Source organism: Oncorhynchus nerka, linkage group LG23, assembly GCF_034236695.1.
Source record: "Oncorhynchus nerka isolate Pitt River linkage group LG23, Oner_Uvic_2.0, whole genome shotgun sequence".
Lineage (NCBI taxonomy): Eukaryota > Metazoa > Chordata > Actinopteri > Salmoniformes > Salmonidae > Oncorhynchus > Oncorhynchus nerka.
In genome coordinates this window covers 39,956,527-39,978,791 of record NC_088418.1, presented here as the reverse complement: position 1 = coordinate 39,978,791, position 22,265 = coordinate 39,956,527, and the positions used below count along the sequence as shown (strand labels likewise).

Below are 22,265 nucleotides of genomic sequence, written 5' to 3'. Positions count from 1 at the left end.
CAATGACTGTATTGCTGTTATTGTTTTGTTGTGTTTTGTTTTTGTGTTTTTTTATTTTTTTTGTCTTGCTTCAGTACAAATCTCACCAGATTGGGTCTGCTGGATGGTCAGGATTTCTCCCTAAGGATTAGCCATCTAACTCCCAGAACTCTGCATTGAGATCGCCAAGATGATAGAGGAATATAAGCCAATTTTCAAAAATGGTTTCAACTGTGTATTGTTATTTTCTTTGACATTTGTCTTAGACATTTGTATTAAGAATATTGGTAGACGTAATATTGTCAGACAGTGAATAGTTCATCTGGATATCTTGAATCAGAAATGCCCTAAACTAAGCTGTTGTTCTGGTCTTTCCTCTCTCGAGGTTATGGCGAAGGTGACAACAGATGGTAACTATGGAAGGGATCGACATAGAACAGTGTGAGCCTCACCCCCTCTAACCAGCTGAAGTGATTGCGTTTACTATGGCCCTGTCCTGACCACTTCTACCTGAGACCTGAGTCCGAGCCAGCAACCTCTGTGGGATCCTGAGTGGAGCAGCGGTCTAAGACACTGCATTGCAGTGCTAGAGGCGTCACTACAGACCCAGGTTCGATCCCGGGCTGTATCACAACTGGCGGTGATTGGGAGTTCCATATGGGTGGCGCACAATTTGCCCAGCGTCGTCTTGTTTAGTGGAGGGTGTGGCTGGGGTAGGCCGTCATTGTAAATAAGAATTTGTTCTTAACTGACTTGCCTAGTTAAATAACTAATTGAACTGATCATAAAACGCAGAAAGGAGATGTAGCCTACACACAACAGCTGGCTGGGCTGGACAGTTTTCTCCAGTGGATTTCTATTCCTTCATTGCTACTGATATGCGATTAAGGTAGAGGGTGCTGCGAGTTTCCCTTCGCGAGGGTGGAGACTTTGCCAACTGGAACTCCAGGTTTCTAACACGTATGGACCCAGAACTTAATCATACAGCTGACCAAATGACGCAATATTTTAGTTCTGGGTTAACCAAGATTAGACTGATCTAAAGAGTGACTGCAATCCACACTTTGGTTTTGGTAGAAAAGTCACAGTCAAGAAACACTTATGTTAGCATTTTTGGACTAAAACATTGTTTTACTCAGCATTAAGGGTGTCTGAAGTTACAAATCACACTATTACAACAGTGTGACTGTTTAGGAATAAAAGCAAAGACATCCTCTGTATTGTATGCTTATTGTTTAACCATTGATATGTTCAAGGGGACATTTTGAGCATCAGTTACTGCTTGAATGTCTACCAATGGCATATCCATATTTTTGTATGAAATTACACTGGTCATTGAAAACAAGCATTTCGCTACACCCGCAAAAACATCTGATAACCATGTGTGTGTGACCAATAAAATTTGATTTGATTTAAAGTATTTATAAACTAAAAATATCCCACACTTTAGATGAGGCCACACAAAAAGACTTGACTAATGACTAGTTAGTAAATGGTTTATAATGAAAGGACCTATATAAAACAACTTATTAATGATCTTATGAATCATTCGTAAATACTTTTAAAGGTTGTTTATGTGTGAATAACTACGTTACTGGCATTTACCAATGTGGGAGTAAGGATTAATACATGATAAAGAAATGATTTACTAATCCATTATAAATGCTTTATTACGTGAAATTGTTATGAAGCGCTACCTTGATTTTTAAATCCTCTATAATGTTTTGTGTGTGTATTTTGTTGTACTCACATGGCTGAGGCAACTCTATATGTATTTTATATTTTTCAAACAAATAAATGAATTCACACAATTACGGAGTATAATGATTGACTAAAAGTGATAGTAAATGAAGAGTGTGAAGTACCTTCCTGATGGAGGCCAGTCTGTTCATGACCAGAAAGTCCTCTCTATCCTCGTCCAGGTCGTCCAGGTCGAGCATAGGCAAGCTAAAGTCATCCAGGAAGAAGCACTTAGCCCCTGTGTTGCGCGGGTCAAAAGGGTCCACGATGATAGGCTCTGTGCCTTTGATCTCACACCGGCAGAAAGGGCACCCTTGTCCGTCCGACTCCTGTCGAGAAACACACATCAAGCTTTGGTACATTTGCAGCTAAAATATGCACTGTAGTATGTAGGCCTACATACATAAGTAAGTAAATGAATCAAACATTCAAATAAATGCAATCCCACATGCACATGCCCAGAAACTATACACATTCAGGCATACAACACACACACGCACGGACGCTGTGGGATCTAAAGCAAGAGAGGCAATTGTAGACAGCTGGGACACATGGTTTCATTCAGAAGAACCTGTAGGCCTTGGTAAGACATCTTTCCTTTCCCCCCTTAAAAAGAGCACTGGCAGAGTAAAGTGAAGACATGCACACACATTAAGAAGGAAGCCATTTTGACAATCTACAAGCCTCAGTGCCCTGAATACAGATTTCACATGGCAGAGGAAAACAATCAGCACTAAAAATAAATAAATAAAAGGCTTCCATCTTTCATGATGAGGTTTCCCTCTGTTTCAACTTTAGTGAATCAAAGGCAGGCGATATTTACAAGAACAAAAGCCTGATTGTGGCAGACATATATCTGGTTGGGGACTTGCGAAAGGCATCAAAGCATTTTTGGAAACCAATCCTAATTAGAGTGGGAGGCTGGTCAGGCTCACTGACACTGCAGAAAAATCCCCTGTCCTCAAAAACTGGCCTCCCGTGAGCCTGTCCATCCACGGACACATTTCACGCAGGCAGCCCTAAAGACACATTCAGCATCGGCTGACAACGCAACACATTGTTTCTGATAGTATAGATTCCCTGGTTTCCCCAAAATTCTGGTTGGAGGATTCCAGTGGTGTAAAGTACTTAAGAAAAAATACTTTAACCATTCTGGGATAGGGGGTAGCATTTTCACTTCTGGATGAATAGCGTGCCCAGAGTGAACTGCCTCCTACTCAGTTCCAGATGCTAACATGTGTATATTATTAGTAGTATATTTGGATAGAAAACACTATGAAGTCTCTAAAATTGTTTGAATGATGTCTGTGAGTATAACAGAACTCATATGGCAGGCGAAAACCTGAGAAAAATCCAACCAGGAAGTGGAAAATCTGAGGTTTGTAGTTTTTCAAAGCTTGGCCTACCAAATACACAGTGTCTATGTGGTCAAGCTGCACTTCCTAAGGCTGCCACTAGATGTCAACCGTCTTTAGAAACTTGTTTCAGGCTTTTGCAATAAAGGAGGGGGGATTGGAGCTGATTGAGTCATGGGTCTGGCAGAGTGTCTCAGCCTCGTGAAGCGCGCTCCCGACAGAGTTGGCTCTCGTTCCAGTGCTTTTCTACAGACAATGGAATTCTCCGGTTGGAACCTTTTTGATGATTTATGTTAAAAACATCCTAAAGATTGATTCCATACATCGTTTGACTTGTTTCTACGACTTGTAATGGAACTTTTCGAGTTTTTGTCTGGACGAAGTGCTCACGCCTCATGAAGATGGATTACTGGGCTGAACACGCTAACAACAAGTGGCTATTTGGACATAAATGATGGACTTTATGGAACAAACCAGTCATTTATTGTCGAACTGGGATTCCTGGGAATGCATTCTGATGAAGATCATCAAGTTAAGTGAATATTTATAATGTTATTTCTAAAGTCTGTTGACTCCAACATGGCGGATATTTCTTTGGCTGGATTGGGCTCTGAGCGCCGTACTCAGATTATGTTTTTCCGTAAAGTTTTTCTGAAATCTGACACAGCGGTTGCATTAAGGAGAAGTCTATCTTTAATTCTGTGAATAACACTTTTATCAATGTTTATTATGAGTATTTCTATAAAATCACCGGATGTTTTGGAATCAAAACATTACTAAACGTAACGCGCCAATGTAAACTGAGATTTTTGGATATAAATATGCATATTATTGAACAAAACATACATGTATTGTGTAACATGATGTCCTATGAGTGTCATCTGATGAAGATCATCAAAGGTTAGTGATTCATTTTATCTATATTTCTGCTTTTTGTGACTCCTATCTTTGGCTGGAAAAATGGCTGTGTGTTTTTTGACTTGGCTCTGACCTAACATAATCATATGTTGTGCTTTCGCTGTAAAGCCTTTTTGAAATCGGACACGATGTGTAGATTAACAAGAAGTTTCTTTCATTTGCTGTATTGGACTTGTTAATGTGTGAAAGTTACATATTTCAAAAAATATATTTTTGAATTTCGAGCACTGCCTTTTCAGCGGAATGTTGTCGAGGGGTACCGCTAGTGTATCGCCTGCCCTAGAAAGGTTAAAGGACTACTTAAGTATTTGGGGGAATCTGTACTTTACTTTACTATTTATATTTTTGACAACTTTTATTTCACTACATTCCTAAAGAAAATAGTGTACTTTTTACTCCATACATTTTCTTTGACACCCAAAAGTAATCCTTACATTTCGAATGCTTAGCAGGGACGGAAAAGGGTCTAATTTACACACTTATCAACAGAACATCCCTGGTCATCACTACTGCCTCTGATCTGGCGGACTCACTAAACACACATGCTTTGTTTGTAAATGATTGTCAAAGTGTTGAAGTGTGCCCCTGGCTATCCTTAAATTCAAAGAAAAAAATGAAAATAGAGCAGTCTGATTTGCTTAGCATAAGGAATGTGAAATTATTTGTACTTTTACTATGTAATTTAGTATATTTTAGCAATTACATTTACTTTTGATACTTAAGTATATTTAAAACCAAATACTTTTAGACTTTTACTCAAGTAGTATTTTACTGCGTGACTTTCACTTTTACTTGAGTCATTTTCTATTAAGGTATCTCTACTTTTACTCAAGTATAACAACATATTTTTACACCACTGGAGGGTTCCGTAATCAGGCGGGAATAAGCAGGAAATCCAGAATCCTCCAATCACGATTTCTGGAAAACCAGGGAATTTATTGAAAGTCCCCAGAATTTTGCAACCCTAGGTATAGTAAATGCAGACGATCCCAGTCATATGACATGTACATTTTGGTCCTAGGTTAGATATTAATCTGATCAATCAAATCAGAAGATTCAGATTTGCAGAGCCATGTATGTACATACTGTACATTACAGTAAATGTGTAAAAATATATGCATCACCGCTCTTGGCCAAAAACAACCACATCTGATCACAACAGAAGAGAAGCCCCGCAAACACGTCCTTTCCAAAAATCAGAATGGCCATTCAAATCCCCCAGGGCCCACCCCTTCTGCCTTAAGAAACTTTCTTAAGTTCAAATAACAGGATGTGATCAAGAAACTTTGAGTAATGGCAGATGTTTAAAATTTTTAAATAATAAGTAGTACCAGAAGTCCTTGTTGAGTAGATTAATGTGACAAGGGAACCCCCCCCGTATTTGACTCAACTGGAACATATCTGGGGTTTTTAGTTAGTCATAAAATAGAGAGAACAGAGGTTCCCTCTATGACTTACACGGCCCACACCTGACATCACTGAGTTGACAAAGGCACACACACACACACACACATACACACAGATACGTGCCCTTGGGCCCACTTCAGATGGAGCCATGGGGATCACTGGTGGAGTAATAGACAGAGAAATATTAAGGGATGGGCTAAGCCATTCTACCATTCTAAAACCATCACTAACTTGACATCAACCATACATAGGGCCCTATAAAATTGGGTGAATATTTTCTCTGTTTCTCTTTGTTTTTTCAGATTTTCACTCTCAAGATGACCCTTTTTTAATAGAAAAACAAAATTGGATGTCCACAACAATGCTTAAACTACTCCAGGACACCACTTTGAGTTCAATACATTTTTCAATATTGTTGAATTCCGTTTTTAATGTCTGTATTCCGTGATTCTGTCCGCATTCTTTGTAAAGCGGATTTTTATAGGGCCCTTACATACAGGGAGGAGATGGGTAAGGCTTGTGTACTAAAACAGATAAAAAAACTAACTGTGCCCAAGATAATTTCTTATGTATCTCTGTATCTCCTGCATTACCAAGTTCATAGGTTTATATTACAGTATTTGCACATGATACATAGCTGTCTGTTTGTGATGTGTACAGTATCTATATATGTGTATCTGTAATTACTGTATATCAGGACCACCTCCAATATGAAAGGGTTATTAACACACATCGCTGAAAGGAATAAACAAATGAATCCACCACAAATATATGACACCCAACAGTGCAAAACAGTACCTCCTGTAAGCAAGTCTGTGTTTCTGCTGAAGATCAATAAGATGACACAATAGATTGTTTACTTGGGAAAAGCAGCACAGATGTCCCACTACGGGAGGAGGCCACTTATTAGGACAGTAATTACAAACATACACACATTGCCGTCCCATCTGACACACACACACACACACACACACACACACACACACACACACACACACACACACCAATGTTCCATTCAAGCAGGGTTTTGCTTTATCTGCAGATGTACCACCTACTAAGGATTAATATTTTCAAGAAAATCTACCAAGTTTCAATACCGGTAATAATTCATAGTTATCCTGGAAGTGCCCATTTAAAGCGTTTAAAATCAAGATATGGTCACTATGCCAGGGTTCTCCCCAGATAAGGGGGAACGGCACCTCAGTACCTCCAGGCTCTGATCAGGCCCTACACCCAAACAAGGGCACTGCGTTCATCCACCTCTGGCCTGCTCGCCTCCCTACCACTGAGGAAGTACAGTTCCCGCTCAGCCCAGTCAAAACTGTTCGCTGCTCTGACCCCCCAATGGTGGAACAAACTCCCTCACGACGCCAGGACAGCGGAGTCAATCACCACCTTCCGGAGACACCTGAAACCCCACCTCTTTAAGGAATACCTAGAATAGGATAAAGTAATCCTTCTCACCCCCCTTAAAAGATTTAGATGCACTATTGTAAAGTGGCAGTTCCACTGGATGTCATAAGGTGAACGCACCAATTTGTAAGTCGCTCTGGATAAGAGCGTCTGCTAAATGACTTAAATGTAATGTAAATGATAAGAGGGGCGCTATGCCACCCTGTCGGCTTGGCTGCACCAAGATTTCAGATCAAATTAAACGGTATTTACTAATGATAGAGTAACTATCTTTGTTCGGCAGCGCATTTCAGCAGTAGGCTATCTCAATGCACAAGAGCGCACTCCGAGTATAGCGTTGTATAGTCATTCTTACTCAGTCAAACAAAAGTGAAAAGACCAAAGTTGCTAAACTTGCTAGATAAACTCCAACGAATTACAGAATATCTCCTATATTTGGCTAAATCGAGTTGATGATTATACAGATAGCAGATCAGCTCACGAATAACTGGGAGATGAAGAGTGGAAATAGTTATAGCGGTATTTTGACAGGCATACACGAATGATGTGCTCTGATAATGCAACCTATGGATTACATAATAAAGTTAAGAATTTTCATGCGAGACATGAGTCAAGATTTTGGGACTGGATAGGAAAATAGCCTAGGCTCTAGGACAGGAGAAGATATAACTTTCCCTTATGACTCTCTGAATTAATAACAGACTTCATGTGACAGTGAGTTGTGCATAGGCCTATCAAATTTGTGACTGCCTGAAAATTCACAATGACAGCTCAAAGAGGCACGTTCTTTTATAGGCTATAGGCCTACTGTAGGGGTTCCCTGTAGGATTTATTAATTGCATTTGGGTCGCGTGTGCAGTCCGGCATTGTCAACTATGCATGCGCTTTGAATTTATGGAGACTTTGTGTGGTGTAAAAGGTTCCCATGCAAAAAGCTGTTTGGATAATGTGCTCTTTTATTTGTTGCTAATCTGAGGTTGCGCATGTTGTGTAGGGCCTGCATTAGTGCTGACATTGGATAATTGTTTTTGTAATTTCTCGGATCTTGTCATTTTATTTTTTCGGGAAATGTAAAGAGTGTTACCGGGACAGTCCCGGGATTCCGGATACCCATGTTAATCACTAGCACCTACTGTAGCAACTGACATACTAATGGTCGTTTGATCGGAAAATGTTATTTTCTCGTCTTCCTTAGAATGGATCCTTCAGAGGTACACACGCGGTGGTCCTCAGTCGAGTTTACTAGACTAAAGTACTTAAACAGCTGCAGACTGAATTTTCCGATGTAGCCTTTATCTTCTTAAGTCGAGAGTTTGAGGGTCTTACCATTTTCTGGTTTGGTAGAGTCTAACCATTTTACACGCCAGTAGCAACCCGTCCATGTACTGGTCTAAATGGTTGATTATTCAGGTTACAGCTATGAGCACTGTCCTCACCGGCATGTTTTGGTATAATATGTTAATTCTTCAGCTAGTCCTTTTAAGCACTCGCCTTGGAGGCCGGTTCCAAAGTCTATATGAAAAACCATTATCTTATTTAGAAGGCTAAAATCACATCTTCTCAACAATAGTTTCATATTTAATCATATAAGTTTTATAACATTTAGATGTGACTCTGACATGTATATTGTGAAAGCTCTTAAAGTTACAATGTTTCTGTTCTAACATTTTTAATGATATCACCAAACAACAACTGGTTTGACATGATTATTGTTTGGACCCCACCATCCATTTCCCACATTAATTAGGTAAGAAATATTGTTTCAATGTCCAACCTTTTGATGTTACACTACTGCAAAATCTCTCTGTTGTAACAAAGGGATTTTTAACTTCAATTTCTGCAAAGTGGGAGAGAGAGTTCCTGCAAAGTATTGGCCAACTTCCCCTACTTCCTCTCTGTTGGGGGGGGGCTCTCTCTGATCCTCACCCAGAAGGGAAAGTCATGACAACTAAGTAGACATAAAGAACACTGTTGGAAAAGCATTAACATTGGAAACACAGAAATGCCTTGTTTGCACCACAGATACTCAAATAAATTGTGGCTCAATCGAACAAATACGGGAAAGGCTGTTTGGTTTTCTGTGCACTAGCCTAGCAATTGGCACGCATGCAATGCCAAGATAGATTGTGCTAGTGTAACATGATCCATCCCTGTCATGTAAACCTGAGATTCAAACCCTACTCACAATGATAAAATACACTCTGCAATGCATCGTCAACATTTTATTTGATTACCTGCCAGGCAGTCAAGCAGGAGGTGCACATGAGGTGTCCGCAGGGCTCGATTTTTACATCCTTGTCGTTCTCTGCGCAGATCTTGCACAGCTGGAAGGTGGAGCCCATCTCGCAGTAGAGCTCGTACTGCTCCTTTAGGACCAAAGATGGGTCAGTTATGAGGCAGCACACACAACTCATGAATTAAAATAAGAATTGGTCACACTCCACATGAAGCAGAACTTTAATTGAATTTGAATTAAAGGAAGTGAATTTGAATCAAGTGAGACGTATAGTGCATTCGGGAAAGTATTCAGACTGCTCGACTTTTTCCACATTTCGTTACGTTACAGCCGTACACTAAAATGGATTCAATTGTTTTTTCCCCTCATCAATCTACACACAATACCCCATAATAAGAAAGCAAAAACGGTTTGTTTTTTTTGCAAAATTATAATAAGAAAAACAACGGAAATATCACATTTACATACAGTACCAGTCAAAAGTTTGGACACACCGATTCAGGAAACTAGGCACATGTCGCATGTCACGACTTAACAGGAGAGGATAATGAGTGGGCTGGACATGCCGAGAGAGGAGTTCGGATTGGTCTGCCATAGAAGCTTGTCAGTCTGTGTTGGTAATCCAGTCGAACGCGGCTTTAAAAAAAAAAATGTATTGTGTAGTGGAGCTGCATAAGTGTGGCGTCCACTCTCTGGAGGTTCAAGTTTTGAAATCAGTGGAATTATAGCATGATAGCTAAAGAGATGGAGGAAACACCTGTCTCCATATTTCATCATCAAACTAAGGGCAACTGTGATATGGCATTCCTGACAGGGAGACACATCCATGCACGATGATGCATACAGGTAAGAAAGTCTAGCATTAGCTAGCTAACGTTACATTTTCAGTATTACACGTTTTCTAATTTTGACAGAAAGTGGTTTCATTTCAAGCTAACGTTAGTTGGTTGGCTCCCTAGCTGATGTTATTATTTGTTTCTCAGAGCCGTTTGCTGTTCTAGTTAGGGCCTAATGTTAGCTAGCTAACATTGAACATGGATAGTTAGCACTATTCATTGTTGTTTGACTAGCTAATGTTAGCTGTCTGGCTCATTAGCTAACGCGTTATGTGACGTGTGTGAACTTACACTTTGTTTACCAAGCTAGGTACATTGTTTACCTAGCTAGCAAGCTTTCTGAGTGCCAGAGTGCAGAATAACTGATGAATTTACAAACGCTCAACGTCCGTTGAATATGGCCGGTGTCAGTAAACATTGGCAAAAAAAGGTAACTAAATTGTTGCCAGCAACACAGTTAACATGAAAACAGCCTAACCAGCTCTGCTAGGGCGAGTAAAATGGTCAGAGTGGGGTGTTCTCTCAATTGTGTCTGGAAGTAGCTAGCAAGCTAGCCAATGTAGCCAGTTAGCTTGAGTGCTTGACTGCCGTTGTGAGGACAGAACGTTCGGCCAGAGCGTCCAGTGTGTGCTCTGAACACTCGGAGAGCGAAACGCTCTGAATTTACAAACTGAAAATCTCTTACAGTTGCAGTCACCAACAGCCTAACCATCTCTGCTAGGGAGAGTAATGTTCAGTGAGCTGTTCTCTCATTTGTGTCTGGAAGTAGCTAGCAAGTTAGCTTGAGTGCTTGACTGCTATTGTTAGTGGGTGGGGCTAAAGCTTAAGAGGGTGTGAACGATGCTGAATGGGTGTAGACAAAGAAGTGCTCTCCAGTAGTAATACCAAAACATTTAAAGGACATTTTCTCAAAAGTGAGTTTACAACTTTATCAACTTTCAAAGCAGAATTACTTTCCCATTGTTCCTCCACTGTAGTCTATGATATACCATGTTGTAGCTCTGAGTCTCTACTTTTATCCAATGTGAAAATGTTCTACACAAGACTGATTTGAGCCAGTCGGTCACATTTTACATTAGTTATCTTTTGTTTGTTTTTAGTCCCATCCTTCAGCTCCATGAAACCGCTCCCATCTATCTCTGAATTACCATCCAGTTTTGAATTCTATTTCATATATATTTTTCAATTCTGCTGTGATGTTTCACAAACGTTCTGAACCTTTCTATTCTCATAGTTTCTACAGATTGTAAATGAAAGTTAAACATTTTTGCTAAGAGTATTATTATATTATTGGTCGATTGACAATGACTTGTCAGATTTAACGTTTATGCCTTTGTTTAGAGAGAAACATTTGAAAAAATAAGCCTCATAATCTAGTGAAGTGATGTGTATATATTTTTGTACATATACATTTTTTTTTTTAAACTGAAAGATATCTAACAACATTGCATATTTGGTTTGTGTTAGTGTTCTTTGCTCCCATATTCGACGTATACAATATTTTCTTGGCTTTTATTTTGAGGTATTTTGTAATGATATCTTTGGTATACATTACTTGTGTATATTGTGAATGATGGGATTTAAATGCTCTTTTTTTCCACTGTACAGTTGACATAGGACTATAACGTTCTCCCTCAGGATCACGACGTTGTCACAAAATTGCATTTAGGTTTTAATTTATATATTTTTTTATATAGAGATATGTAGCCTAGTGTTAACTGAGTGTAAAAAAAATAAATAAAAAAATAAAAAAAATGGGCGGTTTTAAATGCATTATATGCGAGATTGCGTTTTATAACCGAAGTCTATTATTTGTCTTTGCTACATCAGGTTCTGTCAAATTCCTCCCCAGTCCTCTGGATGGTGGTGTTGCTTAGTGCTCCTGTGATCGTCACAGTCACTGTTTCAGAGGGAAGACAACCCATCTGTTATCAAATATACATACACATAATCTTATTTAAAACCATTAAAATTTGCAAGGGTGCTTACAGACAGTATCCATTCAAGCATCACAAACCTTAAGTTATTCAAGACCATACTTTTTTTTTTAAAGGTGTCAATAATGACATGATTTTTTAAAATGTTCCTTTTTATTTTATTTGAGGATTTTAACCAAGTTTATACTGTGACATTCTGCACAATGCTGTGTAGTGTGGTGGCCTTCTGGCAACATTGATGTCATAAGGTGAATGCACCAATTTGTGATGTCATAAGGTGAATGCACCAATTTGTAAGTCGCTCTGGATAAGAGCGTCTGCTAAATGACTTAAATGTAAATGTTAAATGTAACTCCAGGTAAATGTTGCAATTCTTCAGCCATTCCTGAACATGCAACCAAAAACAAGCTACATATAGACAGTACCAACACAAATGATCTAACGATTCTGTCTCTTCGCAGCAAAAATCTGCAGAACTGAGACGGTTGCATCCTCGATATATATAACATCCTATTGGTTGCAAGAATTTTGTATAATAATTTAAATTGAAAAACTCAAAGTTTAGAATCCGGCCGATTCGTTTTGTGTATTAGTTCATAAACCATGTGCCATGGAAACGGTACATCAAAAAACTCTTCCCAACTATTTTGCAATCCGTAAGGCACAGCTGTCAATTTTCGGTGCTTAAATGAAACTGGTTTACTTTATCACAATTTTTGCCACAAATGTTGGTCTTTAATGCAGGACCAACAGACAAATGCCTTACTTTCTTCCCCTGTTTTGTCATTTACCCAGAAAGTAATATATGGGGCCAGGAGAGACAGTCATCCATGGTTCAGATTTCTTTCAAAAGCCACTGCCAACTTGAGTGAACTGTAGACAAAATAACTCAAAAACTAAGGGTGATGGTGGAAAGCTCACCATGTTCAAAAGTTGTGGCCTAATCACCTCTAAGTAACTTCAAACCAAGTCATTGAGTTGATTTGGTCATGTAATTTTGAACATGGTGAGTTTGCCCCTATCCATAGTTTTTGGTTAAAGCTCAACTTGAAAAAGATATTGTTTCATAACCTCAGCATATGATCGACGGACTTATTGGCTGATTCATGTGATTTAGGCTGCATTTTGTGATAATGTTGGTCTATCAGGTTTGACAAGCTCTGATTGATAACCACTTTTTAGGGATGATGAGAGACAGAAACAGATGTGGCAGACCTTTACAATGTTGATGTACAGTGAATTCCTCGGAATACTAAGTGTTTTCTTTATTATATTACTTCCCTATTAACACATATTTGTTTTAAGTTGGTGATAACATGGACCATCAGACTATTTTATTCTCTCCTTTAGAACTCTTGGGGGTATCCGAAACAAATGTGTAAAAAGTACTTTATGAAAATGTTGAATCTGGCCTTATAAATAACACAATTAGTCTAAATGAAGTAGGCTTTGAAGTGATTGAAATGCATCAGACAATTATTGGAAAGTTCAGGAAACCCACAAATGTCGCTGAGTTAAAGCAGTTCTACATGGACGAGTGGGCCAAAATTCCTCCACAGCAATGTGAGAGACTGATCAACAACTACAAGAAGTATTTCGTTGCAGTCATTGCAGTTAAAGGTGACACAATCAGTTATTGAGTATAAGGGGGCAATTACTTTTTCACACAGGGGTATTGAGTGTTGCATACTTTTGTTAATTCAGTAAATGAAATAAGTATCAACATTTTGTGTTATTTGTTCACTCAGTTTCCCTTTATCTAATTCGGTTTGGGTTGAAGATCTGATAACATTCAGTGTCAAAAATATGCACAAATCTAAAAGGGAATAAATACTTTTTCCACGGCACTATGTTCCTGCGAGTCTTAGCTTTCTGCGATGCGGTCACAATTGCCATTATAAAACAGGTTGTTTGGATCCTAGATGCTGATTGGAGGAGCAGCGTTCCAAGCTGTGCTGTATTGGCCGTTACAGGCACACTATGCCTGCTAACAGTTCCATCAATTATCATTGCACTACCATCAGAATTTCACCATCATAAGAATTTGCATCTATTCTATTTATCTCTATTTATCCCTAGCATTTAGTTTGGTACAGCTGGGGTAATATAAGCTGGCTGCCTGTCCGACCTCTGAAGATTTGTTTCACTTTTGAAATGCAAACTCCCCTGGAACCTACCACAAAGTATGTGCCCTCAGGCCTGGAGGGAAGCTAAAGTCATTCCGCTACCCAAGAATAGTAATGCCCCCTTTACTGGCTCAAATAGCAGACCAATCAGTCTGTAACCCTTAGTAAACTTTGTGTTTGACCAGATACAGTAAACAAATTGACAATAGACTTTCAGCACTCATAGGGAATGACACTCAACAAGCACGGCACTTACACAAATGACTGATGATTGGCTGAGAGAAATTGATAAAATGATTGTGGGGCTGTTTTGTTAGACTTCAGTGCAGCTTTTGACATTATCGATCATAGGCTGCTGCTGGAAAAATGTATGTGTTATGGCTTTACATCCCCTGTTATAATGTGGACAAAGAATTACCTGTCTAACAGATCACAGAGGGTGTTCTTTAATGGAAGCTTCTCCAACAGAATCAGGAATTCCCCAGGGTAGCTGTTCAGGCCCCTTGCTTTTTTCAATCTTTACTAACGACATTCGACTGGCATTGCGTAAGGCCAATGTGTCTATGTATGCGGATGACTCAACTCTATACATGTCAGCTACTACAGCAACTGAAATGACTGCAACACTAAACAAAACCTGCAGTTAGTTTCGGAATGGGTAACAAGGAATAAGTTAGTCCTAAATATTTCCAATACCTAAAAGCATTGTATTTGTGACAAATCATTCACAAAACCCTAAACCTCAACTACATCTCGTAATTAAAATTGAGCAAGTTGAGGTGACTAAACTGCTTGGAGTAACCCTGGATTGTAAACTGTCATGGTCAAAACATATTGATACAACAGTAGCTAAGCTGGGGAGAAGTCTGTCCATAATAAAGCACTGCTCTGCCTTCTTAATAACTCTATCAACAAGGCAGGTCCTACAGGCCCTAGTTTTGTCGCACCTGGACTCGTGTGGTCAGGTACCACAAAGAGGGACTTGGGAAAATTGCAGTTGGCTCAGAACAGGGCAGCACGGCTGGTCCTTAAAAGTACACAGAGAGCTAACATTAATGGCATGCATGTCAATCTCTCATGGCTCAAAGTGGAAGAGAGATTGACTTCCTCGTTACTTGTTTTTGTAAGAGGTGTTGAGAAGCAGAAGGTACGGAGCTGTCTGTTTAAAATACTAGCACACAGCTCGGACACCAATGCATACCCCACAATCCATGCCACCAGAGGTCTCTTCACAGTCCCCAAGTCCAGAACAGACTATGGGAGGCGCATAGTACTACATGGAACTCTATTCCACATCAGGTAACTGATGCAAGCAGTAGAATCAGATTTAAAAAGCAGGTAAAAATACACCATATGGAACAGCAGGGACTGTGAAGTAACACAAACATAGGCACAGACACATGATAACATACGCACTATACACACACGTACACATGGATTTTGTGTTGTCGATATGTGGTAGTGGAATATGGGCATGAGGGCACACACTTAAGTGTGTTGGGAATTCTGTAATTAATGTATTGTAATGTTTTTAAAATTGTATAACTGCCTTAATTTTGCCGGACCCTGGAAAGAGTCTTGGCAGGAGCTAATGGTTATCCATAATAAATACAAATAGAAATACAATAGAGAGGTGTCCAGAAGAGACAAAACCTTTTCTGAGCCAGGCCGAAATCACCCATCATCATCATTATTTTAAAGTAAATGACAATATAAAAAAAGCTCAAACAGACGAAAATGCAGCTAGTGGGCTGTCATTCCAGGTGCAATGTTTGACGTGACGGAGTTAGCTGAAGTTGGGAGTGACAAGAACATTAGTCAGCCTGCATAGCAACCACTTTTGTTAGAATGGAAGACCAGCCCTCTACAGGATGGGTGTTCCTATTCCGGGATGGTTGAGCTAACATGCGCTAATGTGATTAGCATGACAGTTGTAAGTAAAAGCAACCTTTCCAAGACATAGACATATCTTATATGGGCAGAACGCTTACATTCTTGTTAATCTAACTGCATTGTCCAATTTACAGTAGCTATTAGGGTGAAAAAATGCCATGCTATTGTTTGAGGAGAGTGCACAACAGCAGAACTTTTATCACGGCAACTGGTTTAATACATTCACCTCTGAAGGTAAATAATGTACTCACATTCAGTAATATTGCTCTGATTTGTCATCCTGAGGGTCCCAGAAATAAAATGTAGCATAGTTTAAGTATAAGCTAATGATCCATCATGTATGATATTCCTGGGAGTGTGTAAACTTAAATGTTGTTTTACCATATAATTTTGTATGTTCTCTGTAGTCACGTACTTGAAAATGTTTCAATTGACCAATTCGGCACATTTGGGCAGACTTGATACAAAATATTGACTAGTATTGCCATGCTTCACTGGCTCAATCTGAAACTTTGCGCAAACACTGCTGCCATCTAGTGGCCAAAATCTAAATTGTGCCTAAACTATACATGATTGACTTTCTCTTGTATTTCAAAGATTATTTTAAAAAATTATAAACGCCTGTTTTTTTTGTTTGTATTATCGTTTACCAGATCTAATGTGTTATGTTCTCCTACATTAATTTCACATTTCCACAAACTTCAAAGTGCTTCCTTTCAAATGGCATCAATAATATTCATATCCTTGCTTCAGGTCCTGAGCTACAGGCAGTTAGCTCAGGACCTTTTTTGGAAAAAAAAGGTACAGTTCTTAACTTCTTTGGGACTGGGGAGGCAGTATTGAGTAGCTTGGATAATAAGGTGCCCAGAGTAAACTGCCTGCTACTCAGGCCCAAAAGCTAGAATATGCATATAATTAGTAGATTTGGATATAAAACACTCTGAAGTTTCTAAAACTGTTTGAATGATGTCTGTGAGTATAACAGTAATCATATGGCAGGCAAAACCCTGAGAAAAGAAAATAGGAAGTGGGAAATCTGAGGTTTGTAGTTTTTCAAGTCATTGCCTATTGAATATACCGTGTCTATGGGGTCATATTGCACTTCCTAAGGCTTCCACTAGATGTCAACAGTCTTTATAACCTTGTTTCAGGCTTCTTCTGTGAAGGGGGAGAGAATGAGAGCTGTTTGAGTCAGGTGTCAGGCAGAGTGCCATGAGCTAAATTATGCGCACGGCTGAGAGAGGTAGCTGCGTTTCTTTTCATTTCTAAAGACAAAGGAATTGTCCGGTGGAAACATTATTGAAGATTTATGATAAAATCATCCTAAAGATTGATTCTATACATCGTTTGACATGTTCCTCCGAACTGTAATATAACTTTTTGGACTTTTCGCCTGAAATTTCGCCTGGACTTGCCCACGCCTCGTGAGTTTGGATTTGTGAACTAAACGTGTGAACAAAAAGGAGGTATTTGAACATCAATGATGGAATTTATCGAACAAAACAAACATTTATATGGAACTGGGATTCCTGGGAGTGCATTCTGATGAAGATCATCAAAGGTAAGTGAATATTTATAATGCTATTTCTGACTTTTGTAACACCTCTCCTTCTTTGGAAAATGGCTGTATGTTTTTCTGTGGCTAGGTGCTGACCTAACATAATCGCAAGGTGTGCTTTCGCCATAAAGCATTTTTGAAATCTGACACAGCGGTTGCATTAAGGAGAAGTTTATCTATAATTCAATGCATAACACCTGTATCTTTTATCAATGTTTATGATGAGTATTTCTGTAATTTGATGTGGCTCTCTGCACTTTCACCGGATGTTTGTTTAAGACAATGCATTTCTGAACATAACTCACCAATTTCAAATGAGGTTTTTGGACATAAAGATTAACTTTATCGAACAAAACACACATTTATTGTGTAACATTAAGTCCTGTGAGTGCCATCTTATGAAGATCATGAAAGGTTAGTGATTAATTTAATCGCTATTTCTGACTTTTGTGAGCCCTCTCCTTGGCTGGAAAATGGCTGTATGATTTTCTGTGATTAGCTGCTGACCTAACATAATCGTTTGGTGTGCTTTCGCTGTAAAGCCTATTTGAAATCGGACACTGTGGCTGGATTTACAAGAAGTTTATCTTTAAAATGGTGTAAAATACTTGTATGTTTGAGGAATTTTAATTATGGAATTTCTGTTGTTTTTAATTTGGCGCCCTGAAATTTCACTGGCTGTTGGCGAGAGGTTTTAAGAATAATTAAAAATAATTAATGACTGGAGCGTGTCTGCAGCAACATGACCAAACAAACTAAAGACCTGTCCAGACTATTTCCTCTGATGGAAGATTGAAATTGTATGAATTTACTTATCAAAATAAGGTTTTTAATGAAAATTCATTGTTGTTTTAATATGTTGGTAAATGTTTTATAAAAGCAATAAGGCACTTGAGTCAGTGCTGCATCATGAATACAGTCAAAGGTAAATACAGTCACAACACCATTTACCTGTGACTGTATTCCTGATACATCACTCCATCTTGTGCCTTATTGCTTAAATAGCCCGTTCCAACGCTAGAACCAAATTCATAGGAACAAGATCACAATTGCATTCAATTTATGTCCCCCAGTCATTTTGTGTGATTATCCCTTCTAACGAGTCCTGTGTGACCTGTGAGCGTTTTAGAGGAAAACAGAACACAACACATGTTCCTGAGAGTGTTAGCTTTCAGTGATGGGTTCATAATAGCTAATAGCCCAAACCAACGCTAGAGCCAAATTCATAGGAAGAAAACTAATTCAACATGTCACACTGGCTTTAGAAAACAATTGTTGCAGAATCAAAACAGCCTGTCCGGCGGCTGGGTGGGACACAAATGCAATTTGCAAAAATGCAATATTCTTTCTCTCTCTCACACACACACCCCACACACACACACTGACCTGTGTGACTTTAATGTGATCATGGATGGTGGGTTCACACAAGCCTTTAAGGTCAGGGTTGTAGCTGCGTCCGTCAGGAAACAAGTAGCTGGGGACAGAAGAGAGACAGCTTAGATATCCCAGCATTCCTTGCAGACTGCTGACAAAAACTAAGAACGATACAGAGATGTCACAGAAGGCACAACAAGCTAAATTGAACATCTATTATCAAACATCTTCATAACACAGTCATAAAAATGACATTGCATGGCATCTCAAATTAGGACCACTTTAAGAGACTTGGCATTATCCTTACACAGAATACTTTTTGGGCGAAATATTTTTGTTTCATGCAGCAAGGCACATGAATGCATTTGTGACCTTTATTTAACTAGGCAAGTCAGTTAAGAACAAATCCTACAATGTCGGCCTACACCAGCCAAACCCGGGCGACACTGGGCCAATTGTGCGCCGCCCTATGGGACTCGCAATCACGTCTGGTTGTGATACAGCCCGGATTCAAACCAGGGTGTCTGTAGTGATACCTCTAGCACTGAGATGCAGTGCCTTAGACCACTTCACCACTCGGGAGCCCAAGGTAGTTTGTTTCTGCAATTTGTATTTTACCGCAATACATTTCTTAAGACAGCACTATGAAGAGTGAAGTCATGAAGTGCTCTCTCCAAATCGAGTCCCCATGATCTGACTGCTTTGTCCACCGACACACACAGGCCGTGAGCCTAATGTGCTTTCATGCATAATTGTATCCTAGGAATCCTCCATTAGAATATTTGCAGAAGTGGGCCACCTTTGCTCGCCTCCCAAAGGCGCTCTGAACTGAAACCACTCAAGTGTGGCGAAAGAGATCAAACTACATTTACAGAGGTAATCATCCCTCGTTGCCTGAGCAGTCAAGACAGAGAGGAAATAAGACTGTGTAAATGGCTACATCCCAATTCCCCACCTTTCTCCCAAAATGTGCACTTGCATTGCAGGCCCCAATTCCCTCCCTACCCCGTCAATGATTGCAGATTTGTAGTAGAAGCAAAATAATAAGGTTTAGTTTATGTCACAATGTATAACACTGGCAGATAAAACCTGAATTGCAGTCCAAACATACAGTACCAGTCAAAAGTTTGGATGCTCCTACTCATTCAAGGGTTTTTCTTTCATTTTTACTATTTTCTACATTGTAGAATAATGAAGACATCAATACTATGAAATAACACATATGGAATCTTGTAGTAACCAAAAAAGTGTTAAACCAACCAAATGTATTTTAGATTTTAGATTCTTCAAAGTAGCCACCATGCTTTTCCAACACTCATGAAGGAGTTCCCACATATGCTGAGCACTTGTGGCTGCTTTTCCTTCACTCTGCGGTCAAACTCATCCCAAACCATCTCAATTGGGTTGAGGTCGGGTGATTGTGGAGGCCAGGTCATCTGATGCAGCACTACATCACTCTCCTTCTTGGTCAAATAGCCCTTACACAGCCTGGAGGTGTGTTGAGTCATTGTCCTGTTGAAAAACAAATTATAGTCCCACTAAGTGCAAACCAGATGGGATGGCGTATCGCTTAAAAATGCTGTGGTAGCCATGCTGGTTAAGTGTGCCTTGAATTCTAAATAAACCACTGACTGTAACCAGCAAAGCACCCCCACCCCATCACACCTCCAACTCCATGCTTTACGGTGGGAACCACACATGCGGAGATCATCCATTCACCATTGCTTCAACAAATAGATGGTCTGCCTGTACAGAGCCCCACCTGGACTGGACACAGCTAGACAAACTTATCTTTTTGAGAAGATCAGGGAGTTTTGCGATGAAGAGGCTATGGACATCACATGCCCTGCACCAAAGTCAAGGGCAGGACAGAAACAGGTTCTCCGAATATAGATTCCCTTGTTCATGCGTGGTTCTGACGGACCAGTCATCAGCACTATCTGCAGTGCCTCTATTCAAATGACTCTCTCTTAACATGCCATACGTTGCTGCTATAATTTTTTATTTTTTATCCTGCTGCTCAGCCACTTTTCCCCTGATTGTATACATATAACTACCTCATCTATCACTGATATTGTTATTGATATCGTTCTTCTACTGTGTATTATTTTAACACTATCTATTTCTGATATTGCTAATATGCAAGTAACCATTTGGCTGTACCATTTACACCTTCTGTAGAGATCCATCCACTTAGCAAGACTTAGCAAAATATTGATATATAAAATGAATATTGATATGTGTGGTCGTAACATGATTTTGTTACATACCACAACAATATCATGTGACCATATTGTTGGGTTCTGAGAATATAAAATATACTTATTCATGTCACTGATGGAGTGCTAAGGTTGAGGGTCTACACCAGAGGTTAAGGGTTATAGGAGGAAGGTATATAGTGTGTGCAACTAAGTGTCACGCCCTGGCCATAGAGAGGCTATGTATTCTCTATTTTGGTTAGGCCAGGGTGTGACTAGGGTGGGCGTTTTATTTTCATTTTTCTATGTTTTTGTATTTCTGTGTTTTTGGCCGGGTATGGTTCTGGATCAGGGACAGCTGTCTGTCGTTGTGTCTGATTGAGAACCATACTTAGGCAGCCTGTTTTCCCACTATGGGTTGTGGGTAGTTGTTTTCTGTGTCTGTGTTTTCACCATACAGAACTGTTTTGATTTTCGTTGTTTCAAGTTTGTTATTTTGCGTTCAGTTGTAATAAATGTAACATGGACACATACCACGCTGCATTTTGGTCCGATCTATCCTACTCCTCATCAGACGAAGAAGTTTGTTACGCTAAGCTTGGAATGTGTTGAGTGCAAGGAAGAGATTACATGTGGCAGGCATTGATAAGGGGAGACGGGTGGAGATCTTAGAAACTAACAATGTCACTGAGGGAGAGAGGGAGATGTATAATGTTTACATTATGTCAGGATATGTTATTGCTGGCCATCAGAGATACTCTGGGAGGAGAAGAGACACAGTCTGGTATCAATAAACATGAAAGCCTTGAGTTGGGGAGGAGTGAGCACTTTGGGGTAGAGGTCAGGTTAGATGAAGTGAGGAAGAACAGATATCAATCACTAAGGTTCTGTCTAGCAACAGAGATGCATTGGCTGTTCAGTTGTGGAGGAGGAGACTCAGCTTAGGAGAAAGGATTAAAGAAAAAGAATATCAGTGCTTGTGTGAAATGTTGGTTTGTCTGAATCCAGCTGTATCAACCCTTTGGGAAGAATTAAACTTGGTTAAGCTTCTAGGTGTCCGTGAGTTATTTACTCTGAAAATGAGAATTTAACAGTATCAAGTGTCCACCACATAAATATATGGCGCATCCACATAAAAATATGGCGCATGCATCTGTTTATGTACTGTTTCATGTGCACCTCACTCAGGTTACAACTCAGGTTGCATGGCCTTAACCTCTCTGGGGTAGGCGGGACGCTTGCGTCCCACATGGCCAATAGCCAGGGAAAATGCAAATACATTTCTATAAAAATCA

The 22,265-nt window shown here is 39.5% G+C and overlaps 1 protein-coding gene across 4 annotated transcripts in view; it reads right to left on the bottom strand.

The window, feature by feature from the left end:
* The window catches only part of cblb (Cbl proto-oncogene B, E3 ubiquitin protein ligase), a 160,797-nt gene that overhangs the window by 54,037 nt on the left and 84,495 nt on the right, over positions 1 to 22,265 (bottom strand). For all 4 annotated transcript variants that reach the window (XM_029629945.2, XM_029629948.2, XM_029629947.2 and 1 more), the window contains 3 exons: positions 18,785 to 18,872; positions 9,047 to 9,178; positions 1,845 to 2,048 (listed from right to left, as the gene is read on the bottom strand). In XM_029629945.2, the coding sequence (XP_029485805.1) occupies positions 1,845 to 2,048; positions 9,047 to 9,178; positions 18,785 to 18,872 (424 nt within the window). The remainder of the gene's footprint in view (positions 1 to 1,844; positions 2,049 to 9,046; positions 9,179 to 18,784; positions 18,873 to 22,265) is intronic.